The sequence below is a fragment of the Berghia stephanieae genome, chromosome 3 (assembly GCF_034508935.2).
Source record: "Berghia stephanieae isolate SIO BIC M18660-M18661 chromosome 3, UCSD_Bste_1.3, whole genome shotgun sequence".
Lineage (NCBI taxonomy): Eukaryota > Metazoa > Mollusca > Gastropoda > Nudibranchia > Aeolidiidae > Berghia > Berghia stephanieae.
The window spans coordinates 103,843,809-103,865,833 of NC_088362.1; the positions used below are offsets into that span (position 1 = coordinate 103,843,809).

Below are 22,025 nucleotides of genomic sequence, written 5' to 3' on the forward strand. Positions count from 1 at the left end.
GTGGTCTTGAGCAAGTCACCTCGTCCTAGCTCAATTTGCGGCGCTGCACGGCGGCTGACGCCTGAGTTATTCCAGTCTTCCCTTGGAATAGACTCTAGAGACACATTTCCCCTATGGGATGAATAAAGGGAAGTTTATTTCTTAAAATATATTTTTTTAATGCGCCAACGGAGAGAGTTCTAAAGATGACACTGTTTGGTCCTCCTCATTTAAAGGGATTCGGACATCAATAAAAGGATAAAATTGATTAAATGTTTACTAAAAAGTTCCTAATTAAATTAATTCACCCGTCCTTTATCAATTCATCCTCACCAGTTGAGTGAATAATCTGGGAGCGAGCACAGGAGCAAGACAAAGAGCTGAATACATGTTTATGAGATCGTGGCTCACAAAGAGGAATGAAAAATACATTCAAGAAAGGCTGTTTTTCATTTTTATTTATATTTTTTTTGGAAATGGTGGATGGTTTCGTAATTTTTAATTGTGTTCTCATATCTGCTTCACCTGGCACTCTCTCACATTAACTTTTCAGATTTTTATTCACTATTCTACTTTGCCTAAGATCAGAATATCTTCTAAAAACAAATTAAAAAAAATTGAGCTTTATATAGAGCAATATCCACTAAATGTGCTCAAAGCGCTATAAAAAGGGTCCCTGGTCAACAGCAACATATAACATATAGGACGGGACATGACGCCTGTTAGGCGATATTACAATTTTCGGACAAAGACAACGCTGTTAACGGCTAGGTACTCATGTTACACCTGAGTATGGTGAGAGAATGTGAGTAAAGAGCCTTTTCCAAGGACTCAACTATGCGCCGAGCGCGAGGCTCGAACCCAGGACATTCCGATCCGAAAGCGAGTGTCATACCACTAGGTAACATAGTCGCACTTCATTGCTGTTCCCGAAAACTCAGTGTAGAGCACTCGTCTCACAAACTAACGAGACAAGAATCGATCTAGGGCTAAGTCGTGATTTTTTTCTGCCTCACACTATTTTTCTCCTTGGTGATTTCGGAGCTGGAGCACTACAATCTGGCGGAAAGAACTTTGCAAAAGACCGGTGTCTTATTAAAAAGGTAACAAGCAATTGCTTATTTTCGTTCAACGCCACAGAAACGAGGACAAAATCCGGCCACCTTGGGTGTTATGGCTATGAAGGACTATTCTTTGTAATCGGCGATACTAAGTTACCTTCATATCACTATTTATTTTGTTATCACATCAGGAACCCCAAGTCCTAACGAAAGAGTGAAAATGGAGAGGCTTCATATGGGAACAAAACAGACAATGGGAGAGGCTTCGTATGGACTGAACCCCAAGTCGCATTGTAGTTACTTTACCGCTCTTTTTTGTAAATACAGAAATATATGATGGCACTACTCAAATCAAATTATGGAAAAGGTTAAAGTTCAAGTTGTCATGGTAGATTTGATCATTTTAACATAACATTGTTTTGTGTAAAATCCAAGCAATTATCAGCGGGAAACCGACCAAATTGGAGATAAAGAAAGCAGACTGGACTCAGCATGGTGTTCTGGGATAAAACATTTTACGTATATTACCGCTTTCTACTCAGGTGACTCAGTGCGTAGCCATCGTAAAGTTATAGCCTGATACTGACCAAAAAATGACGTCAAAATTCCAGTCTTTTGCCACAAAAGAAAACAAATCGGTGAGTTGTATTCAATAGTTCAACCAATGAAATAACTTGTTTCCATGTGCTCTCCTTACGACAACTCACTAGACGCTACACAAACCTAAAAAATGACGTCAAACTGCCAGTCCTAGAGGGTTCTAGTGCCAGGCTATATTGTTAACGATGGTTACGCTCCGTGACGGATATTGCAGGCGGAATAGAACAAACAAAATGTCTACGAGGCGACACAGCTGAAAGAAATGAAAATGTTGTCCTGTAACACTTGATGGAGATTCATAAAGACACGTGAAACGCATTGAGCATGGTGATGTGTGGAAATACGAAAGAATAAGTTTATGATTTATTCATTTATAACTAGCCACTGACTTGCTGACTTCGACATCCGTTGTAAGGAGTTCCTCTATCTTGAACGGTTGACTCAACGGAATCTCTCTCTCCAACAAATCTTTGACCCAAACGTTCGACATCAGCTCATGTCTGTAGTAATAGAAATACAAAATAACAGGTGGTAGTCCCAAAACGTCGGCTTGAACCGGTGACTTAATTTTGAATCGTGTTGTGAGACTAATCCTGTACGGCTACATGACAAAAACACAGGTAACTAAAGGAGAGAAGGAATTGGATTCAATAGTCTGGTGTCACGTCGCCCGGCAACGGCGTCCATTGTGTTTCTAAACAAAGAAAATCGATACTTTTTATCCTTCATGCTGGCTAGAACTTTTCATATGTCTTGTGATCAGAAGGAGTAAAAGTCAAAACATGATCAGATTTATAATGGTTTTTTTTCCACTCTGGATACGCTTTTATGCTCGTCGGAGAAGTATTTCATAAGGGCGTCCGCCATTGTTCCAATAGTTTAGAGCCAGTTACTAAGTTACCATGCGTCATTACGAGGGAATAGACGTCACGACTGTATTTCGTTCGTTCTGAAGCTTAATCTTGATTCATTCTATAGAAGTTGAAGCTAAAGAAGGGACGAAATTGACGTCACTCAGCTCTTTATTATTGTTTTCAACCAGTCATTATCATGATAAGTTCTCATTAAATTGTATTTACTAGACTATAAATGTTTAAGGTTACGTATAATTTTGTGTATTGGTACGTTATATATCCGGCTGGCGGATGTTATGAGTTTTAAAAAAATAAGCGCATAGCGTCTATCGGCCTCGTTATTTTCAATCTGCTCACCTGAATTCATAGCTAAACGCTCCAACATAACTCAAAAAGGCCGCTGAAACCATGCAATCACCTAACAGCCTGACCTGTTTGGCTCTTAGATTTGCTAGATCTTTCAACCATCTGGGAACAAAAATAACATAGAAATGAAATCATTTCGACTGAGAGATTTTTGAAAATACAAACACAAAACTTGAGCATTTATATAGCGCAATATCTACTAGACGTGCTCAGAACGCTTTACTATGGATCCCTCACCTGCAGCAACACTTACCATGTAGACGAGACATGTCGCCTGTTGGGCTAATTGACATTTATTTTCGGACTGAGAAAGGACTGTTACCGGCCAGGTACTCAATTTACACTTGGGTACAGTGACAGAATGTAAGAATAGAGCGTTTTCCAAAGACTCAACTATGCGCCTCTCAGAGCGTATTCAAACCAAGGAGCTTCCGATCTCGAAACCAAGTGTCATACTATTAGATCACATAACCGCAGAAATTGACTCCAGCCAAAGAAAAATCAGCATTTAAAAAATAAATAAAAAATATCAGATACAAGCAGATATTACCCCCCCCCCCCCTCTCATGTGAATACTTTTAAACTGTTGAATCCAACATTAAATGTTAACGTAAATTTCTAGTATGGAACAGCAGTGGAGTAGAGTACATTATCAAACTGCAAGAAATTGTCCACTATCAACATCTTCATTTATGAATTTATAAATATTTGAAATTAAAACTTTTTCCACAAGGCATAACAAAAATAACAGTATCAGAAAAAATGAAATTCAAATAAAGCCAAAAACATCAACACCCCCCACCCTTCCTCCGAAAAAAACAACCAAAAAATACTCCCCAAAATATAAACAAAAAGACGACGAAAAATATCTTCCCTAAAAACGAGACACTCTCTCTCTCTCTCTCTCTCTCTCTCTCTCTCTCTCTCTCTCTCTCTCTCTCTCACACACACACACACACACAAACATACACACACACAAAAGGAAATCAAATCAAATAACAAACACCTACCTCTCATTTTCAGAACTTAGGCCATTTATAAGTTTATCTGCTGCAATAAGTCTCCTTTGCATAATGGCCGTTTCCTCCTCTAGCTGCCTTTTCTCGGCCATGGCATTTTCGTACTTCATGCTGAGGGTAGCCAGAAGTTCCTCTAGTTTACTCAATTGCTTATTGATTTTATCCATGACGCGCTTCAATTCGAAGAAGTTCTTTTCAAGGGATGCAACCTGTTTTGGGTGGTGTGTGAAGTATGTGTGTGAGGGAGAATGAATATGACTGAAACATGGACTGCTTTGTAATAAAAAACAAAACAAACCAAAACCCCAAAATACTTGAGCATTTATATAGCGCAATATCCCTAAACGTGCTCAAAGCGCTTTACAAAAGGTTACTAGCCAACGTAACACTGAACATGAAGGACGAGACATGACGCCTGTTATACGATATTACATTTTTTTTCCGATAGAGACAATGCTGTTAACGGCCAGATATTCAGTTTACATCTCATCATCATCATCCATCGTGGCTTGTGCTCTTGAGCACGTTGCCTGTCAGCAGTCTCCACGAATCACGATCCTCTGCGGTGCGCATGAAATCTGTGTTGCTTTTAAAATCACATTTGGCCATTCTTAGGTTATCTAAACAAGTCATTCTTTGTCTTCCTCTCGCTCTCTTTCCTCCGATCATCCCAGATGTTACCAACTTTTCTATTCCGTCTCTTCTCCAGACATGTCCCAGAAACCGTAACGGCCTCTTTCTGATGATATCTATCAATATTCTTCCCTTTCTCACCTTCCCCCACACTTCCTCGTTCGTATACCTGTCTGTCCATGATAACCTCAACATTTCTTCTATACTATACACCCACATCTCAAATGCCTCTAACCTCCTCGCACATTCCTTGTCAAGCGCCCACGTTGCACAACAGTACAAAAGGGTACTTATAACATATGTTTCTACTACTTTCATTCTGGTCTTCAACTTCAGGTTGTTGGTTGACACAACTGGTCGCATTTTATGGAACACGAAAAGAATGTGAATAAAGAGCTTTTTTGCAAGAACTCAACTGCGCAGCTCAGATTGGGACTCTAATCCTGGACCTTCCGGTCAGAAGGCGAGTGCCATACTACGCCGCACCATGGTGATGATGACGGTGGTGCTAATGCTGATGATGGTAACCATGATCATGATCATAAATAGATTACATAAAAAAAAGAAAATAAAATTCCATATATTCGTGCTCACGGTATTTTTTTTTGTTTTTGTTTGCATTTTAGGCCAATCTGAAGAAAATTCTGAAATTACCAGACGTCAGCAGCAGTGCATCGCCGTAAAGTGACCAATTAGGGAGCAGGCACTGGTGTAAGGTAAATATCTGAAAACGTGTGGTAGGAACTGGTACCGGACAAGGCAGAAAGAAAAATACCAGAAAAAAAAAAAAAACAGCCCAAAATCTCAGCCTGTTTCGACTGGAGATCGAACCTTTGACCTCCTGGTTACTGGTCAGACATGCTACCACGACACCACAGAGGTTTCCCGATTGTTGGGGCCGTTTAATGCCTATAATGATCTTCACCGTGACCACAAAGTGAGCAAAAGATAGAAGATGACGTCACTCAGTTCTTTGTTATTGTTTTTTTTGCCCTCCGCGTTTATGAGTAATGCTCACTGAACTGTATTAACCCGAGCTAAATAAACGTTCCTGATACACACAGTTTTGTGTCTTGGTCCGTTATACTTCCGGATGGCAATGTTATGAGCTTCTTAGCCTAGCGCATACTATCTATAGTGGCTATGTTTCTTGCTAAAGGAAAAATTATGAGATGTCAACAGCTTGGCTCAATGACATTAATGATGGTGTTTAATGCTGAACTGATGTTAATGCCAGTAGTGGTCCTTCTACTGTTGGTAATGAAGATAATAATGTCGTTGACGACAACAACGAAGACGACGACGATATCGATTATGATGATGATAATGACGACGACGACGACGACGACGATACGATAATGATGATAGTTATGATTATGATGTTGAATATGAAAAATGTCATAAAACAGAATACTGAGAATGACTTGTAAGACTATATAAAGCAAACTAAGGTTGAAAATCGGAGAAAAAAATATAACAACAAACGATAATCTTCACCCACTTTGTCTCTCTTTGGCTTGATCTCTCTGAACACGGCGCAATATCCCATGACGGCAACCACAAACTTGAGCAAGCCCGCCCCTGCTTTGCTGATTGACGCCATTTGTTGTATGGTCATGTTGATTTGGTTCAGCATGCCTGTAAAAAAACGAATAATAAAAAATAAAATAAAATGAAATTCCCTTTATTCATCCCATAGGGGAAATTTGTCTCTAGAGTATATTCTTAGCGAAGACTGAAATAATTAATCCAGGCGTCAGCCACAGTGCAGCGCCGCAAATTGAGTTAGGGTGAGGTGACTTGCTCAAGGCTACACAGCACAGCGGCAGGTGATCGAACTCGGTGCCTTTTGGGTACGAAGCAAAGACAGTACCGCCGAGTCACACTGTCCCCTAAAGCCTTTGAGAATAAAAATACAGATTAAAGTAGCATGCATTTAACGCCATAACAGTATTAAAGAATACGTCTTTTCGCGCGGCATTGTTAAATACCCCCGCCTGGCCATTCCATGAAGGGATATAAATAATTCAACAAACATACCTCTGATGTTGACAGGACTCACTCACGCTGTCCAAAGTGAGCAAATTGGAGGTTAATAGTCTTTTCCAATGAAAAAAACCCAGCCGCGACTCAAACCCAGACCCTTCCGGGCCACAGTGCAATGCCTCAACCACTCGGCCATATCGCATCCCCCATCCCATAGCTAGTATACTTCTGGGATAAGGGGAAGATTAAGAAAGGATAAACAATACCACTAGAGCTTATGAACACACGGAGGATGCCAAAAATGTATTATTTGGTATTAAATTAATACTTAACACCAGGTATGTTACCCTTCGCACGATGGAATGAATTTATATCTCAAGGCACACGCTCCAAGTAGATTGTCCATAATTACTCATTATTACTCTCAAAAAGTCATTAACCAATCACTACTATTAATCTGACAGCCTCCTCCCAAACTCCCATCGAGACAAAAGAACACAAATTGAAATTTCAAATACGAGCGGTTAGTAAAAACAGTGTCGGAATGTGGAAAAGTAGTTCTGGGTCAAAAAGCCCATGGAACCAGACCTTGTCTCGGTTTCTGTAGCAGACAGTATCGATTACAGAATAAGTTCCTCGCAGATGTTACAGACTCGGCTGTCCAATCATTACTGTGTTGACAAAGAGATCAGAAAATGCGGCGACTGTATCCGGGACCGATGTACCAAACTCATTACTGGTGAGGTCTATCAAGAGAGATACCGGAATCCTTAAAAAACAAACGAACAAAAAAAACCCCACAACCCGCCCCCCCCCCCCAAAAAAGAAACCCAACAAAAAAAAAAAACAAAAAAAAAAACAACAAAAAAACAAAAAACAAAAACAAAACAAAAAAAAAAAAAAAAAGCAAACATCAATTTAAAAAAAAACAAACAAAACAAACATAGACAGCAACAATCACAATAAACTATAAAACCAATCCCAAAGATAATAAATGTATCAAAATTATGGAATCCTGTGCCAGTGACACAAAAGAGGAGAAGAAACTATTCAATGGTGTTTTTGCCCAAATGCTGCAGCTGTCCACTCAACAGTGATAAGGGAATATCTGAATTTGTTAGATCTGGTGAAAAGTAATTTATGGTTGACTAGCGTCCTGTACAAACTTAGCAAACATAAGCTACTGTCTGTTAAATCCTGAGGAAATTCGTCGTGATAATCTTGGGCTGTATGGGTTCTGGGCTCTGAAAGGATTGCTTGAAATGAGGTAATCTACCTTTGACCGTGGATATCTGTTTTTGGGATATATTATCGACGTCCATTTCTTTCAACTGCCGTAAGAAATTGGGATCGGACATCATAGCTTTGGACCCTTTCCAGCTGACATCTTTGATGTTCCTGATGACCACAATGCACTCGCATACTGTCTGGACGGCAGGGGGTGGTTTGGCAAACGACCTGATAGATCAGATTTAGAAAGAGGCGTATTTTTTAATTGAAACAACAGTGACAGGAAAATAAACGTAAATAAATGAATAGATAAGTATGGGTATTGACTGAGGGTATTTTCACGGACGAATCATGTTTGGCGAACGTTAGAGGTTCATTCATTCCCATACCCAATATACATTTCATACTGTAAATGTCATCTGATAGGCATGCTAATAAAAGTACTCTCTCCAACACTGTTTAAAGCCAGGTACAAACGGGGATAATGAATGCAAATGCCAAACCCCGTGACGATCCCGTGACACAACGCTGGGGTCAAAATTTGGCTATTGCTGTCACGTATTCGGTCACTGACAACGTGAAATTGATTTTGTTACGAAACGAGGCATAGACGTCAAAAAGGGAAAAGTTCACCCAGTTCCTTACCTGACCTCTGTGATGTCTGTCTTATCCAAATCGTCCAGTGCAAGTCTGGCGGCCTCTAAGGCTGGTAGAGCCTCTTGCAGTGCCTCCTCAGCCTCTTCCTAGATAAAATAAATGGTCACACGTTCATTTTAAAGGCATTAACAGTATGCGGAATACATAAAATAAAGCGACATTCAACAAATGGACATTCGTCTGTCAGTTAATTAAACGTTACGTTTACAAATTGTGGCGGAATTTTGATTCTCTGTGCGCCTACCATTGACGTACTCTAAAATAATCGCATTTTATCATTTAAGCCAAAAAATACTCACTATAAATATTGATCGATGAGATGGCCTTGAACTTGGAAAAAAATTCTCAACCCTGACGCGCCTCTTTAAACTGCTTATGTATAATGAATAACGTATATGTCACTCAACACTTTGGATATCGTGTTTAGACAGTCAATTTATGAGTGAATAGTCACCACTGAATTCTCAAGAATAGAATATGCACGTCAAATGATGCTCATAGTTTGTTGTGAGTCACGGTTTATTAGTCCGGCAGAGATGGTAAGCAACTAACTAAATTAAATGGTATGCGGTCAAGTAACATGACAATCAGTTCTCATCGCCAAGACGATATCTCAGGCGGTTTGAAATTAACAATAACAAGCTGAGTGACGTCAACTTCATTCATGGATAACCCGTTACACTCAATAGGATTCACTAGTCGTAATGTCACTTCCTTCCTCATGACGCATGGTAACTTAGTAACACTGGCTCTAAACTATCGGAACAATGGCGGACGCCCGTATGAAATATTTCTCAGGCGAGCATAAAGGGTATCCAGAGGGGAAAAAACACATACATTTGATCATGTTTTGACTTTTACACATTCTGATCACAAGATATATGAAAAGTTCTAGCCAGCATGAAAAATAAAAAGTAATGATTTTCTTTGTTTAGAACCAAGATGGCCGCCGTTGCCAGGCGGCGTGACATCAGACTACTGAATCGTATTTCAGGCAAGGAAGGGCTCAAACTGAGTGGAGTTGCTTTGCTGGCTTTTTACTCGCCTCTTTTTGATGATTCGTTTACACGCCGACTGACACAAACGGAGTGGAAGCGACTTTCAGCGTGGCCTTCGTAAAGTTATGGCCTGACACTGACCAAAATATGACGTCAAAATGCCAGTCTTTTGCCACAAAAGAAAACAAATCGTGAGTTGTATTCAGTAGTTCAACCAATGAAATAACTTGTTTCCATGAGTTCTACAAACGACAACTCACTAGACGCTCCACAAACCTAAAAAATGACGTCAAACTGCCAGTCCTAGAGGGTTCTAGGGTCAGGCTATAGATAGTATGCGCTTGGCTAAGAAGCTCATAACATTGCCATCCGGAAGTATAACGGACCAACACACAACACTGTGTGTAACCATGATAGTTGATAGTCCGGTTAATACCTTTTAGTGAGCGGATGCAAAAAACAATAACAAAGACCTGAGTGACGTCATCTTCTAACTATCTATATGTAGATAGTATGCGCTTGGCTAAGAAGCTCATAACATTGCCATCCGGAAGTATAACGGACCAACCCACAAAACACGGATGGCAAAAAACAATAAAGACCTGAGTGACGTCATCTCCGAACTATCTATAGTTCTCACTAAATTCGATTAATCATTGTGGTGATACGTTATAGATATAACGATGGTGACGTCACTCAGGTATTTGTTCTTGTATTTAGCCAGCCATATTTATGAGTAGTTCTCACACAACTTTTCGATGCGTAGTCAACTCGAGCGAGACGACTCCGCGACGACCCATTCTGGCGCGCCTTACACTGGCAATAGTAAATAAAATTTGCCGTCATCAAAAAGAAGCCTGAAAAGCGATTCCGCGTCGACTCGGCGTCAACTCTGTTTGAGCCCTAAGGCATCGACATATCTTTATAGATAGAACGAAGATGGCGTCACTAAGGCCTTTGTTATTGTTTTTTGCCACCCTCGTTTATGAGTAATGCTCACTGCACTGTATTAACCCGACTATAAACGTTCATGGATACACACAGTTTTGTGTGTTGGTCCGTTATACTTCCGGATGGCAATGTTATGAGCTTCTTAGCCAAGCGCATACTATCTATAGGGAAGAAAAGTCGTGACAAACCGTAGCTTCTACTCTTTTGGTTCCTACATCATTGGAAGTGTGTATGTAACTAGTCCTTCGGATTACTGATAATGAATAGGTTGCATGGGAGTGGCATAGCAGGATGTATATGCAGATCCTTAGGGTCACGGGACGTAAAGGACGACCTTATTGACGACCAACATACATTTTGACTAGAAAATACAATGCCATCATTCTGATATCAGAAGATGAATTTCACAAGGTATGTATCCAGTCTCTCGGAAGAGTGGTTTTACACTTTTAATGAAATAGGAACCAGTTTTTTGACATCCCGCTTTTCCTCCCTATTAAAACAATTGGGGTACACCTTTGCCACATTGTGTTACTAAAATAATATCTCATTCGAAGAATAATATAGAAAAGTTAAATGTGGCATAATTTGCCAATTGTACAGACCTTTTCCACAGCGATAATCTTGCTTGATTCAGCAATTTCTTCAGCCTTCTCAGTGGCCAAAGCTTTCTTTTCAGAGGCTTCGTTGCTGGATCTGACGATTTCTTCCAATAGCTTTTCACAAGCAATCGTTTTTTCCTGGACAGCTACCTTTTGGATTGCCAATTTGTCGTTGAGGATTGCCAACATCTCCGAAGCGTCAGCAATTTTACTCAATCCCCCTTGCAAACGTTTGCACTGAATTTGAAAAGCAAAAAAAAAAAAAAACAACAAAAGTCAACCTGTTGCTCAAGTTGTCAGCATGATTTGGCTAATGTGAAAAAAGCATCTGTAAGCTAAATGGTGAGAGCAAAATCAACCAGTTCATATGTCAACGAAACAAGGGGCAAGACCAGAGGACACGATCACAAATTTCAAATCCCACGCTCATGAGTGTAAAGAGTAATGCCATGAGCAGTCGTTTTTTTCTATCAACGATCAGAGTTTGAAGCTACCTGCCTGCGGATGTAGTTAGCTCTGAAAACCTTAAAAAGTTCAGAGACAAAATCGCTTCTGTGCCACTCTAAACACCAACATGCACACCACAGTCTGTGACAATAAATACACCCCAGGGGGTTTGCAGCTTTCCAGGAAGAAGAAGAAGAAGAAGAAGAAGAAGAAGAAGAAGAAGAAGAAGAAGAAGAAGAAGAAGAAGAAGAAGAAGAAGAAGAAGAAGAAGATGAAGAAGAAGCGATAGCATTCTAAGAAATAACCATAAATGTAGTAAAAATGATGTTGATGGAGACGACACGATGCTGCTTCTGCTGCTGCTGCTGCTGCTGCTGCTGCTGATGATGATGATGATGATGATATTCTTAATGAGGATGAGGAGGAGGAGGAGGAAGAGAATGATAGTAGTGATATTATCACTACTACTACTACTACTACAACTACTACTTTTTCTTCTTTTTCTACTACTACTACTACTACTACTACTACTACTACTACTACTACTACTACTACTACTACTACTACTACTACTACTACTACTACTACTACTACTACTACTCCTACTACTACTACTACTACTACTACTACTACTACTACTACTACTACTACTACTATTACTAGATAAAGAATGGCTTCTACTTATATTCATAAACAAAGCAGCAGGATGAATCTAATACATAATAGGCCACAATAAAGAAAAAAGGAGGTGAGAGACTTAAGATCATATTATATTCCTACACATTATCCATAAACATACCTGTGACAAAATGAACAGGTCTTTCTCCTGCAGTAAATGTAGGTAGCAGCCGATAAAGTCGAGATAGTTCTTCGGGGTGACGTAATTGTACCTGCGAAGCCTCTGCAGGAAGATGTGACTATATTCAATGACACTCTGATGAACGACTACACAGTGGGTGATGAGTTCGTTACGGTAGATGGCCGGAATCAACTTATTCTGGAAATATAGAAGGGACGAAATTGACGCCACTCAGCTCTTTGTTAATGCTTTTAGACATCCATTTTAGTAGTAGTAGTATCGTTCGGCTACACTTCTATGATCAAGGTATCAATCCAGGTTCGGAAGTCAACATCACATTTGTTGATGGTTTCAAATCCCCCTTCCAGTTTTGTCTCTCACTAAATTATATCAAACAGACTATTAACGTTCAAGGTTACACATAGTTTTGTGTGTTGGTACTTCTTACCCTGCATACGGATGTTGTGATTATTTTACCTAAACGAATAGCACCAGTATGACAATAAGAATTCAAACAAAGATTAAACAACGCTGGTTGTTCCAAAAGGTCAATTCATGTAACTCAAGAACATAATAGTGGGATTCAGGGGCGGTTGGTCACATTGTATTTAAGGCGGCACAAATCCGAATTACAGAATCAAATTTTATTGGTCTAGTTAATTTAACTAAATTTGACCTACTTTGTATGTGTGTGCGTGTGTGTGTGTGTGTGTGTGTGTGTGTGTGTGTGTGTGGAGAGGGGGTATTGCAATTGTTTGTCTTTATGTGTGCATATGTTTGCATATGTGCGTATATTTGTGTGTGCATGTATGTGTGTGTGTGTGTGTGTGTGTGTGTGTGTGTGTGTTAGAATATTAATGAGACATACTCACAAAAGAGCATCAATTACCTTGTACAAAACGTGTCTGTTAACTTTCACCTGTTCATTATAACGACTCACAGACGCAGCATGTCCTGTTTCCAACTGATTATATCTTATATCTACAACGTTGAAAAGTTTATATTTAACAGCATCTGTGACATGGCTATTTGATTCAGAATGTTTCTTCAGTGCCTGAGAGATGTGCGCAATATCACTGAATCCTCCTGTTGTCCGTTATAGCATACATCACCAAAAATCAAGCAATACGGCTTTCACTGGCAGTAAGCCATTCAACATTTTTAAAATAATCATTATTAAATCGGCGCTGTCTCCTCGGTGTGTTAGAAACTAAGTTAAAATTCACTGGTTTGTGTGGACCTAAATCTTTCACCACTATTTCCTCTTGAGGGGATAAGTGTCGGAATTTTCAATTAAAAAATCAACATGATTCATGATTGGTTACAAATTACAGAAATAACTTTTTAAAATAAAATGATTCAAGAAATCTTTCCAAAGATAAAAACAGGTAGGTTTCATAAACAATGACAACAGCGATAAGACATTTTCTCTGAATACTAACTGTATGACACACAACTTTAGAATAATTGAATTTAATAATCCACATTAAATTCCAAACGCAAAGTACTTGTTAACTTCACACACAATCAGCGACATCTTTATAATTATACTATTATTAGCCAATGCACACAATACAAGTTGAGTAGAGATCGTTGGGAGTGTGCGGGGATGAAGGACTCCGTGGGTCAGGGATTTTTATTTATAGTACGTCGGGGCTCTTCTCGGTGCATATTTTGTTTACTGTTCTTATTGATATTTAATAATATATTTAAGCAAAACCAACAATGATAAAATATATATGTATTGCCATTCTCTTCATCAGTAAATCCTAGTGAAGCAAAGCCTCTTCTTTCAGTGATAAAACTGATAGGGTTTTAATTTATCCCAAGTAGGACCTCAGGGCGTGCATCGCTAGATTGGCCGTCTTGGCCCAATTATTTAAGCAGTGAAAGACAATAGTTAGTTGGGGAGGGAGGGTGGAGGGAGATTGGGGAGTGGTAACACTAACTTTCTTCAAGGTACAACAGAGTATAGGATAAGGACAGGACGCCAAACGAAGACTGGCTCATATAAACAACAAAAAACTTCCCCGCCACACCACCCCTCCGCTCAATTGTCACCCCGCGCAGGCAACGGGGGAAAGATGAAACGTGCCGATTTGACGCCACCTTCGCTGAGCTACGCACGAGTCATCAAATATTATATTCAAAACAAAAAAGCAGTATGTGCTAAATTTTAATTTTATCAAAATTTAAAATTGAAGTTTTTTGTTTGGTTGACATGCTAATCTACGGAAAATATAGGGCGGCACAAAACAACTTCGCTCTATTGACCGACCGCCAGTGGTGGGATTATCGTTTTGTGATAAAATGTAACCCTGACATTCTCTGACCGCGCTTAACATTTCTTGATGTATTTTTTTTTACGAGACGTGATTTTCTGAATCCTTTTTTTCTACACCTTGAGAAGGTATTCGAGCTGTTATTTTGCTGCCAGACCGCCGATTTTTCGTAATTTAACCAAGGGGAAAAGATGACAACTTAATTATTTCTATCATTCTTTGATGTACTTGATAGTATTAATTATAGCACAAAGAAATAACATCTTAATTATCTAAACTATAATTTTTAAAAATTGAGTAATGTAGCCGAAATATTTATAAGTTATCGCTTTTCTAAGAAATTCATCGTGAGTAAAATCCATTTTATCGATTTTTTATCGAATCCATCCTGAGTAAAATTCTTTTGATGATTGAAAAATTATTCCGAATTATAAATAGCGTATTCACGAGAAAACAGACAAAGTACACTTTCAAGCGAAATAATTTGTTTTGGTTCTTTCTACCGATATCAATGTGATATAGTTCTATGCATTTGGCTAGGAGACCGATAGCTCAACCGTAGGATGCATCTTCTTGAGACAAAAGTCAAACGATGTCGAGTCTGGTCATTGACATGATGGGTGATATTATAAATCAAACTCTATCCGGGTACTGTATCCCCGGGAAAGGCAACTCACACAAGTTACCGGACTCAACATAAGTGTGAATGGGTACCTGGCTATAGATAGTATGCGCTTGGCTAAGAAGCTCATAACATTGCCATCCGGAAGTATAACGGACCAACACACAAAACTGTGTGTATCCATGAATGTTTATAGTCGGGTTAAAACAGTTCAGTGAGCATTACTCATAAACGCGGATGGCAAAAAACAATAAGAAAGACCTGAGTGACGTCATTCGAACTATCTATAGGCAGTGACGGATGTGATAAGATTGACAGTATAGAAAGACACCCGAAAGGCCACTTGTACAAAATGAAATGGATTTAATGTATAAGGGTATAAATGAAGCATTGTGAAGCGTATTGAGCCTGATGAATCCATGAAAATACACTTTATGAATGTCACTTTAATTTGCTTATTTATTTAATCAAGCCAGTGGCATTCGTTCACTGCCTGATACTTTATCGTCAAAAACTGTCTTTACCTCAGGCGAGACTTTGACACTGGCTACAGCCAGCAGGGCTTGTTCTGGCCATGGGAAGAACCAGTCGATGATAGCGTTGTTTACGATCCCTGAAAAGGACAGCGGTCTCAAGTGTACGTTGGATGTATAACTTTTCCCTTCACTTCCTCCCATCTCCTCCTTCTCCTCCTCCTCCTCCTCCTCCTCCTCCTCCTCCTTCTTCTTCTTCTTCTTCTTCTTCTTCTTCTTCTTCTTCTTCTTCTTCTTCTTCTTCTTCTTTTATCTTTTTCCTTGACTTCCTCCCTTCGCCTCCTCCTCCATCTCCTCCTCCTCCTTCTTCTTCTTCTTCTTCTCCTTCTATCTTTTTCCTTGACTTCCCTTCGCCTCCTTCGCCTCCTTCTCCTCCTCCTCCTCCTCCTCCTCCTCCTCCTCCTCCTCCTCCCCCTCTCCTCCTCCTTCTTCTTCTTCTTCTTCTTCTTCTTCTTCTTCTTCTTCTTCTTCTTCTTCTTCTTCTTCTTCTTCTTCTTCTTCTCCTTCTACCTTTTTCCTTGACTTCCCTTCGCCTCCTTCGCCTCCTTCTCCTCCTCCTCCTCCTCCTCCTCCTCCTCCTCCTCCTCCTCCTCCTCCTGATCATCAACATTAATTCACCTGTCCCATCTTCAATACCAGTCGTGTAAAAGTGATTTAATGAACTTTATGTATCAACAACAAGACATGGAAAAAGTAGGTCAGTGCCAAATAGATGTGCCTAAATGAGTCAATTAAATGGATATAAAGATAAAGGGAGTAAATCTGACTCATGAATGAACAACACATTCATTCATGAGTCAGATTTACTCCCTTTATCTTTATCTCCATAGAGATTAAACACTTTTGCCATGATTAAGATCGAACCCAGGACCAAACTGGTAAGACTTGAGAGGAGCACTCTCTTCACAAAACCATAGAGGTGTTTATCTATTGACCCTGTTCTCAACACACACATGTGGCATAGAGACGATTGAAATATTGGGTAAGCTCCAATATTATGTGATAAAATTACATTCAGAAAAATCATTTGAGAAGGCACATATCATGTTAACTCACTCAATCCTAGAAATTTTTGTTACTTTTCAAAATAGGAAAAATATGTATTAAAAATGAGCATATTGTAGTAATGTTACTTCAACTACATGCAAAAACTAAAAACATTAGCTTTGATACTACGCCTATAATTTGTCTCATAAAAATGTAATAAATAGGCATGGGATAAAAGTAACCCGGGTAAAATACGGATTTAGTCGGCGTTAGGGTTGAGTGAAGTAATAAAACAAGAAAGACTAATCGAAGTTAACTCTCGATATTGAAAGGCGGCAGCAAAGAATTGGTTATATCCCCTTTCTTACAGGCATTCTATGATAATGCCTAAGAGATATCTATGTATCGGCAATTTCAACAATAAAGAGTCACTGATCCAAAATTATATAACATAATAGAAAATATTTAATATCGCATAATTCCATGAGTAAATTCAGACCTGCCTACTTGAAATGGGAAACATTAAAAATCTTATTGACATTTTGACTACCTTTTAAAATTACACAATATTATGGATTTAATACGTGAAAATAATGCTTTAAAACCTCTTTATATACAAACCTGGAACAATAACTCCGTTTATTATATTAGAAGTCTTTATGTTCTCAGGCTGGAGCCCAAAATTTGTGGTACTATGAAATTTTCGTAATAATAGGCAGGTCTGTTAACCATGCTCAAAACGCTGATCTTTTGCAAAAAACTCCCCCCCCCCCCCCCCCCCCCCCCCCAATTTCACAGTCCAATCATTGCTGGGCGTCAGAAAGTAAAAAAAAAGGCCTATACTTTATGGGCTCGAAAATGATCCCTTTGTGAGTGATGTGCTACATCAATTAAGCCATCGAAATACTTATTTAATGGCATAAAACCCATAATAAAACCCAAGAGTAAATTGATCCCTCGCTATTACCACTGGCAGGTGTTACCTAAGAAATAAAATCGCGCACGTATATCGTATGGAATTAAAATTTGTTTTCAAGTAGCGAACCAGGACAATAGATCAAGTATTAGCAAAACGGTGGAATTACGCTGTATTGCTGTTTATATTTATGTCAACTCTTTATTTTATTTATCATATTCCACATATTCCTCACCTGGAAAGTTTCGGCAACGAGTTCTAAGTGTGTCGCCCACGGGTGACATCGCCAACACTATGTGCAGGTTGCTGGCGCACATGTCCACGAAATGCTGCCAGACGCTTTCTTTGGCGTGGCCCTTCCCAGCATCGATGGCGGCTTGCCGTAACTGGAGAATGACGCAGAAGGGAAATAAAGAAACGATAAATTTTGGAGGAGGCACTAGTATTAAGATAAAGATCGGAAAAAGGTTTATGTATGAAACAGTAGCCTACAGTGGCGTGGCGTGCTTACAGAAGAAAATGACTAAAATCATACTTTATTCGTAATAAATACAAAAGAAAGAAAAAACATTAAAGAAAAGACTTACTCAAAAAATAAGTAAGAAGCGTTATACCTATATATACCATTTCTCAGTTATATTTTTTCTTATAAATTCTGTAAGCCATTTTGAAAAGATGGATGCGGTGCCAGGCACCATATCAACCAATATAGCCACGCTCCTGGTAGCCTACCAGAAAAAGTAGAGAGAAAAATAAATCGAAAAATCATTACAAAATCAGCCTGCCAGACTGGGAATAGAACCATGTACGTTACTGAAGAGGACAGAATCGAACTTCATTATCACTAATTTTCTCACCTGATATTCGATTATCATTAAAAGGAAGACTGATTTTTTTCTGGATGATTTTTTTCTTTTCTTTTCTTTATTTTTTTGTTTTTTTTACGGTATCTTTCTTTTTACCTTATTTTATAGCTTTATAAACACCTTTTCACATGTTTAAAACTTTTTGGCCACATGATTTTTACTGTAAATACTATGTCGATAAGATCAGATGATTTCTAACTTGTCAAGAAGACAAACACCTAAAACTTCTTTGAAGGTTCTTGGTTAAGAAATTCTACCATATCGAAAGTCCAATACAATTTAATCCATAGTGTTGACGCAACATGGGAATTAAACGAAATATTTTTGTGGTGTGTAATGGTCTCAGTTAGGAGTATAGTTGTATTAGTATATGTAGGTTAGACATAGTTTAGTAGTAGTAGTAGGTTATATTTATTCTTAGTTTAGATATAGTAGTCAAAGTAGTTAGTTAGTATAGTATATGAGTAGTATATAATATATATAAAATTAATAACAACAACAACAACAACAACAACAATGATAATTATAATAATAATAATAATAAGTAACTATATAATTACAGATTATAACAATAATATAATAATAACATTAATAATATCAAAATTGTAATAACAATAATAATAATAATAATACTAATAAAATAATATAAATAAAATAATAATAATAATGAAATTTAACAATAATCATAATAATAATAACAATATAATTCAATCATTATATAACATAATAATATATAATAATAATGATATATTAATTATAATGATGTAATTTCTAATATGATCATGATAATGCTAATAATAATAAACATTAATATAATAATTATTATATCAAAATAATAATATAATAATAATTATATATTATAAAATAATAATATATATAATTAATGATATAATAATAATCCTGATAATATAATAATAATAATGATAGATGAATAGTAATAATAATAATATAATAATAATTATCATAATTAATGAATAATTGATATAATAATATATATATAATAATAATGAATATTGAATTAATAATTGTAATAATAATATAATATATAATAATAACTTATATAATTAGTTAATAATAATAAAAACAACAATGACAACCTTTCTTGCTTATAAATGACGATTCATATTAGCTAAACATTGCTCAAACAATTTGGCTTTTTACACGAGACGAGATAAGTTTAATGTCTTTTTATTGATGTGTCATATTGTCACTTAGTTTTTATAAAGAAGAGGCTCTCCCCCCCCCCCCCCCCCCTCCATCTCTCTTTCAACGTTATCCGGTTGTATAGCGACACTTTATATCCTATTGATTTTATAAATTGAGATAAATTATTCTCATGGCCTCTAGTCCAAACTTGTGTGTGTGTATCTTTACAAATAAATAGTATTTTAATTTAAATCACAGTTGCGCATTAAAAATTTGAACACTAGACTATTTATGTGGTAAAAATGGATCTTATGACGTGTTGTCGTTTTTTTTAATGATAAAACGACGAGCTCCTTTGAGAATTTAATAATAATATTGTGAAGGGGGTGATCCGCCATCCTTCATAACTTATCCTTTTCTTTATAGACAAAACCTCTTGAACATCTCTTCCACACTTGAAATTGGGTGAGTATAACTCCTGGCCCTATTAATTATCCGATCAATTTTCTTAATGTCACAATAAATACTGTTATTTCCACACCATTCTGTAATACAAACAATAATAACGGTCTCCAAAACAGATCTATAAAAAAAAGGGTGCATAACGTTTTGTCTATGTCAAATTCTGAAAGTTTCATAAGAAGGTACTTTCTTTTGTTCAATTTAGTGATAACAGCATCGGTTTGTAAATGCCACTGCAATGTGTTGTCAATTAAAATATCCACATATTTGTAAAACGAAACTTGCTCAACAAGTTACGCTGGTAAAAGTTAGGCTTTTTCGCTTGTGGCAATTTTGTATAATATGATGGTTCCGTGTCACTTTGCTGTCCAGTGTAACTCCTACGTAGTCAGCCTCTATGGTTGTCTCTATTCTTTTGGTCATGTATTTTGTAAGCATGTCCTCTTAATTTATCGACAGCTGAAGTGAAACACAATTTCGGCTAAAATGAAAAAAAAGCTTTCTGTCAATTATACCAGCGCGCGTTTGCAATGACGTGAAGACAAAAATGTCACTTTGACAGAGCCAATCTAAAAGAGCGGATGAATTAAAGAATGAAAAAGAGATAGATATCTCCCGTCTCAATTTATATTCATAATTTGATATAAGGCATTTTTAAAAGCAGCTCCCTCGTGTAACCCGATAATATAAAGCTCATTATTTCGTTGATATAGAGAAATGACTAAAATTTCCTTTGTTAAACCAGAGAGTTTATAAGCTAACGCGTTATCTATATAATCTCTCTGGTTAACCCTAATGGGGGAAATACATTGTTTTCGGAGTGTGTTTCAATGAAAGACTAGAGGTCTACACTAAACCATGCGTCAGTAGCGATGTAGGTCAGGTTGAGGTAGGTACTTGGACAATGCCAATGGCTTAAAACAACAAGAACAAAACACGTGAGTATTTAAACCCTATACGTCCATGTTACGAAACAAATACATTCAAACCAAAGCAGACCAAAGTAGGATAGTATAGTGTGACATTCGAAATTAATGTTTATATCAACAGTTTTTAATGATGATGATGATGATGATGATGATGATGATGATGATGATGGTGATGATGAAGATGATGATGATGATGATGATGATGATGGTGTTGTTGTTGATGCCGGTTTTTTTATTAAATTTTTTTTTTACGATAACTACGATGTTACTAGTGTGCATCTTGTGTGAGTGTGTATGTCAGTATTGTATTGTTATAAATGTGTAACCAAATGACAAATTGACACTTTTTTGGGGACAATAAAGATATATTATCATTATTATTATTATTAATTAAACTCTACATTATGTGCACGTCGGATATTCATCCCGACCACCGTAATATGTTGAGTTATATTCAAATCATAACAATGGTTCAAAGGACGACAACACAATTAGATTTCTTTTATCTTCGTACCAGCATTTTCATTGAATCATTCGCAATTCTATTCTACCGTAATAGTACACCAACAAAACAACCTTTCTCATTTTAGCTAAAAAAATAATTATGTCAAATTATTCATAAATTACGATGACCCTCAGCTTGTCAAAAGCTCTTAAACCTAATGTTCTTTGTAATCACACGGTTGAGACTTTTCGACAAGTTGGTAGTCTATCTATTAACCTATTGCTTTTTAAAACAGAATAAATATAATATTGAACGAAAACCGCAAAAACAAAACAAACTTTTTGATAGCATGAAGTCGTTTTATAGCCGAAATGGAAAGAGGTGTTTTCCCGGTACATTGTATGTCAACATGTTTCAATTGATAATTCTTCTTCTTCTTCTAGGTTCCATGCCTGGTCCAGGCTTCGGATACTGCATGAATTATCTCTCTCCATTCCTCCCTGTCTCTTGCTTTTTCAAACAGCTCTTGGATTGTTAGGTTGGTGAAGCCCTTCAGTTGGTCTATGAGTGTTTTTCTTTGTCTCCCCCGGGCGCGTTTACCAGGTATTTTTCCACAACTTGCCAGGTATTCATTCTTATCTTTCCTTACTATGTG

General features: G+C 37.6%; 1 protein-coding gene across 1 annotated transcript in view; it reads right to left on the reverse strand.

The window, feature by feature from the left end:
* Positions 1-22,025, reverse strand: part of LOC144969413 (dynein axonemal heavy chain 10-like) — a 188,689-nt gene that overhangs the window by 38,406 nt on the left and 128,258 nt on the right. Inside the window, exons 60-69 of the mRNA XM_078908525.1 lie at positions 17,758-17,908; positions 15,611-15,699; positions 12,183-12,380; positions 10,940-11,173; positions 8,374-8,471; positions 7,775-7,956; positions 6,014-6,150; positions 3,871-4,088; positions 2,852-2,962; positions 2,030-2,140 (exon numbers count right to left, since the gene is read on the reverse strand). Coding sequence (XP_078764651.1) covers positions 2,030-2,140; positions 2,852-2,962; positions 3,871-4,088; positions 6,014-6,150; positions 7,775-7,956; positions 8,374-8,471; positions 10,940-11,173; positions 12,183-12,380; positions 15,611-15,699; positions 17,758-17,908 — 1,529 coding nt within the window. The remainder of the gene's footprint in view (positions 1-2,029; positions 2,141-2,851; positions 2,963-3,870; positions 4,089-6,013; positions 6,151-7,774; positions 7,957-8,373; positions 8,472-10,939; positions 11,174-12,182; positions 12,381-15,610; positions 15,700-17,757; positions 17,909-22,025) is intronic.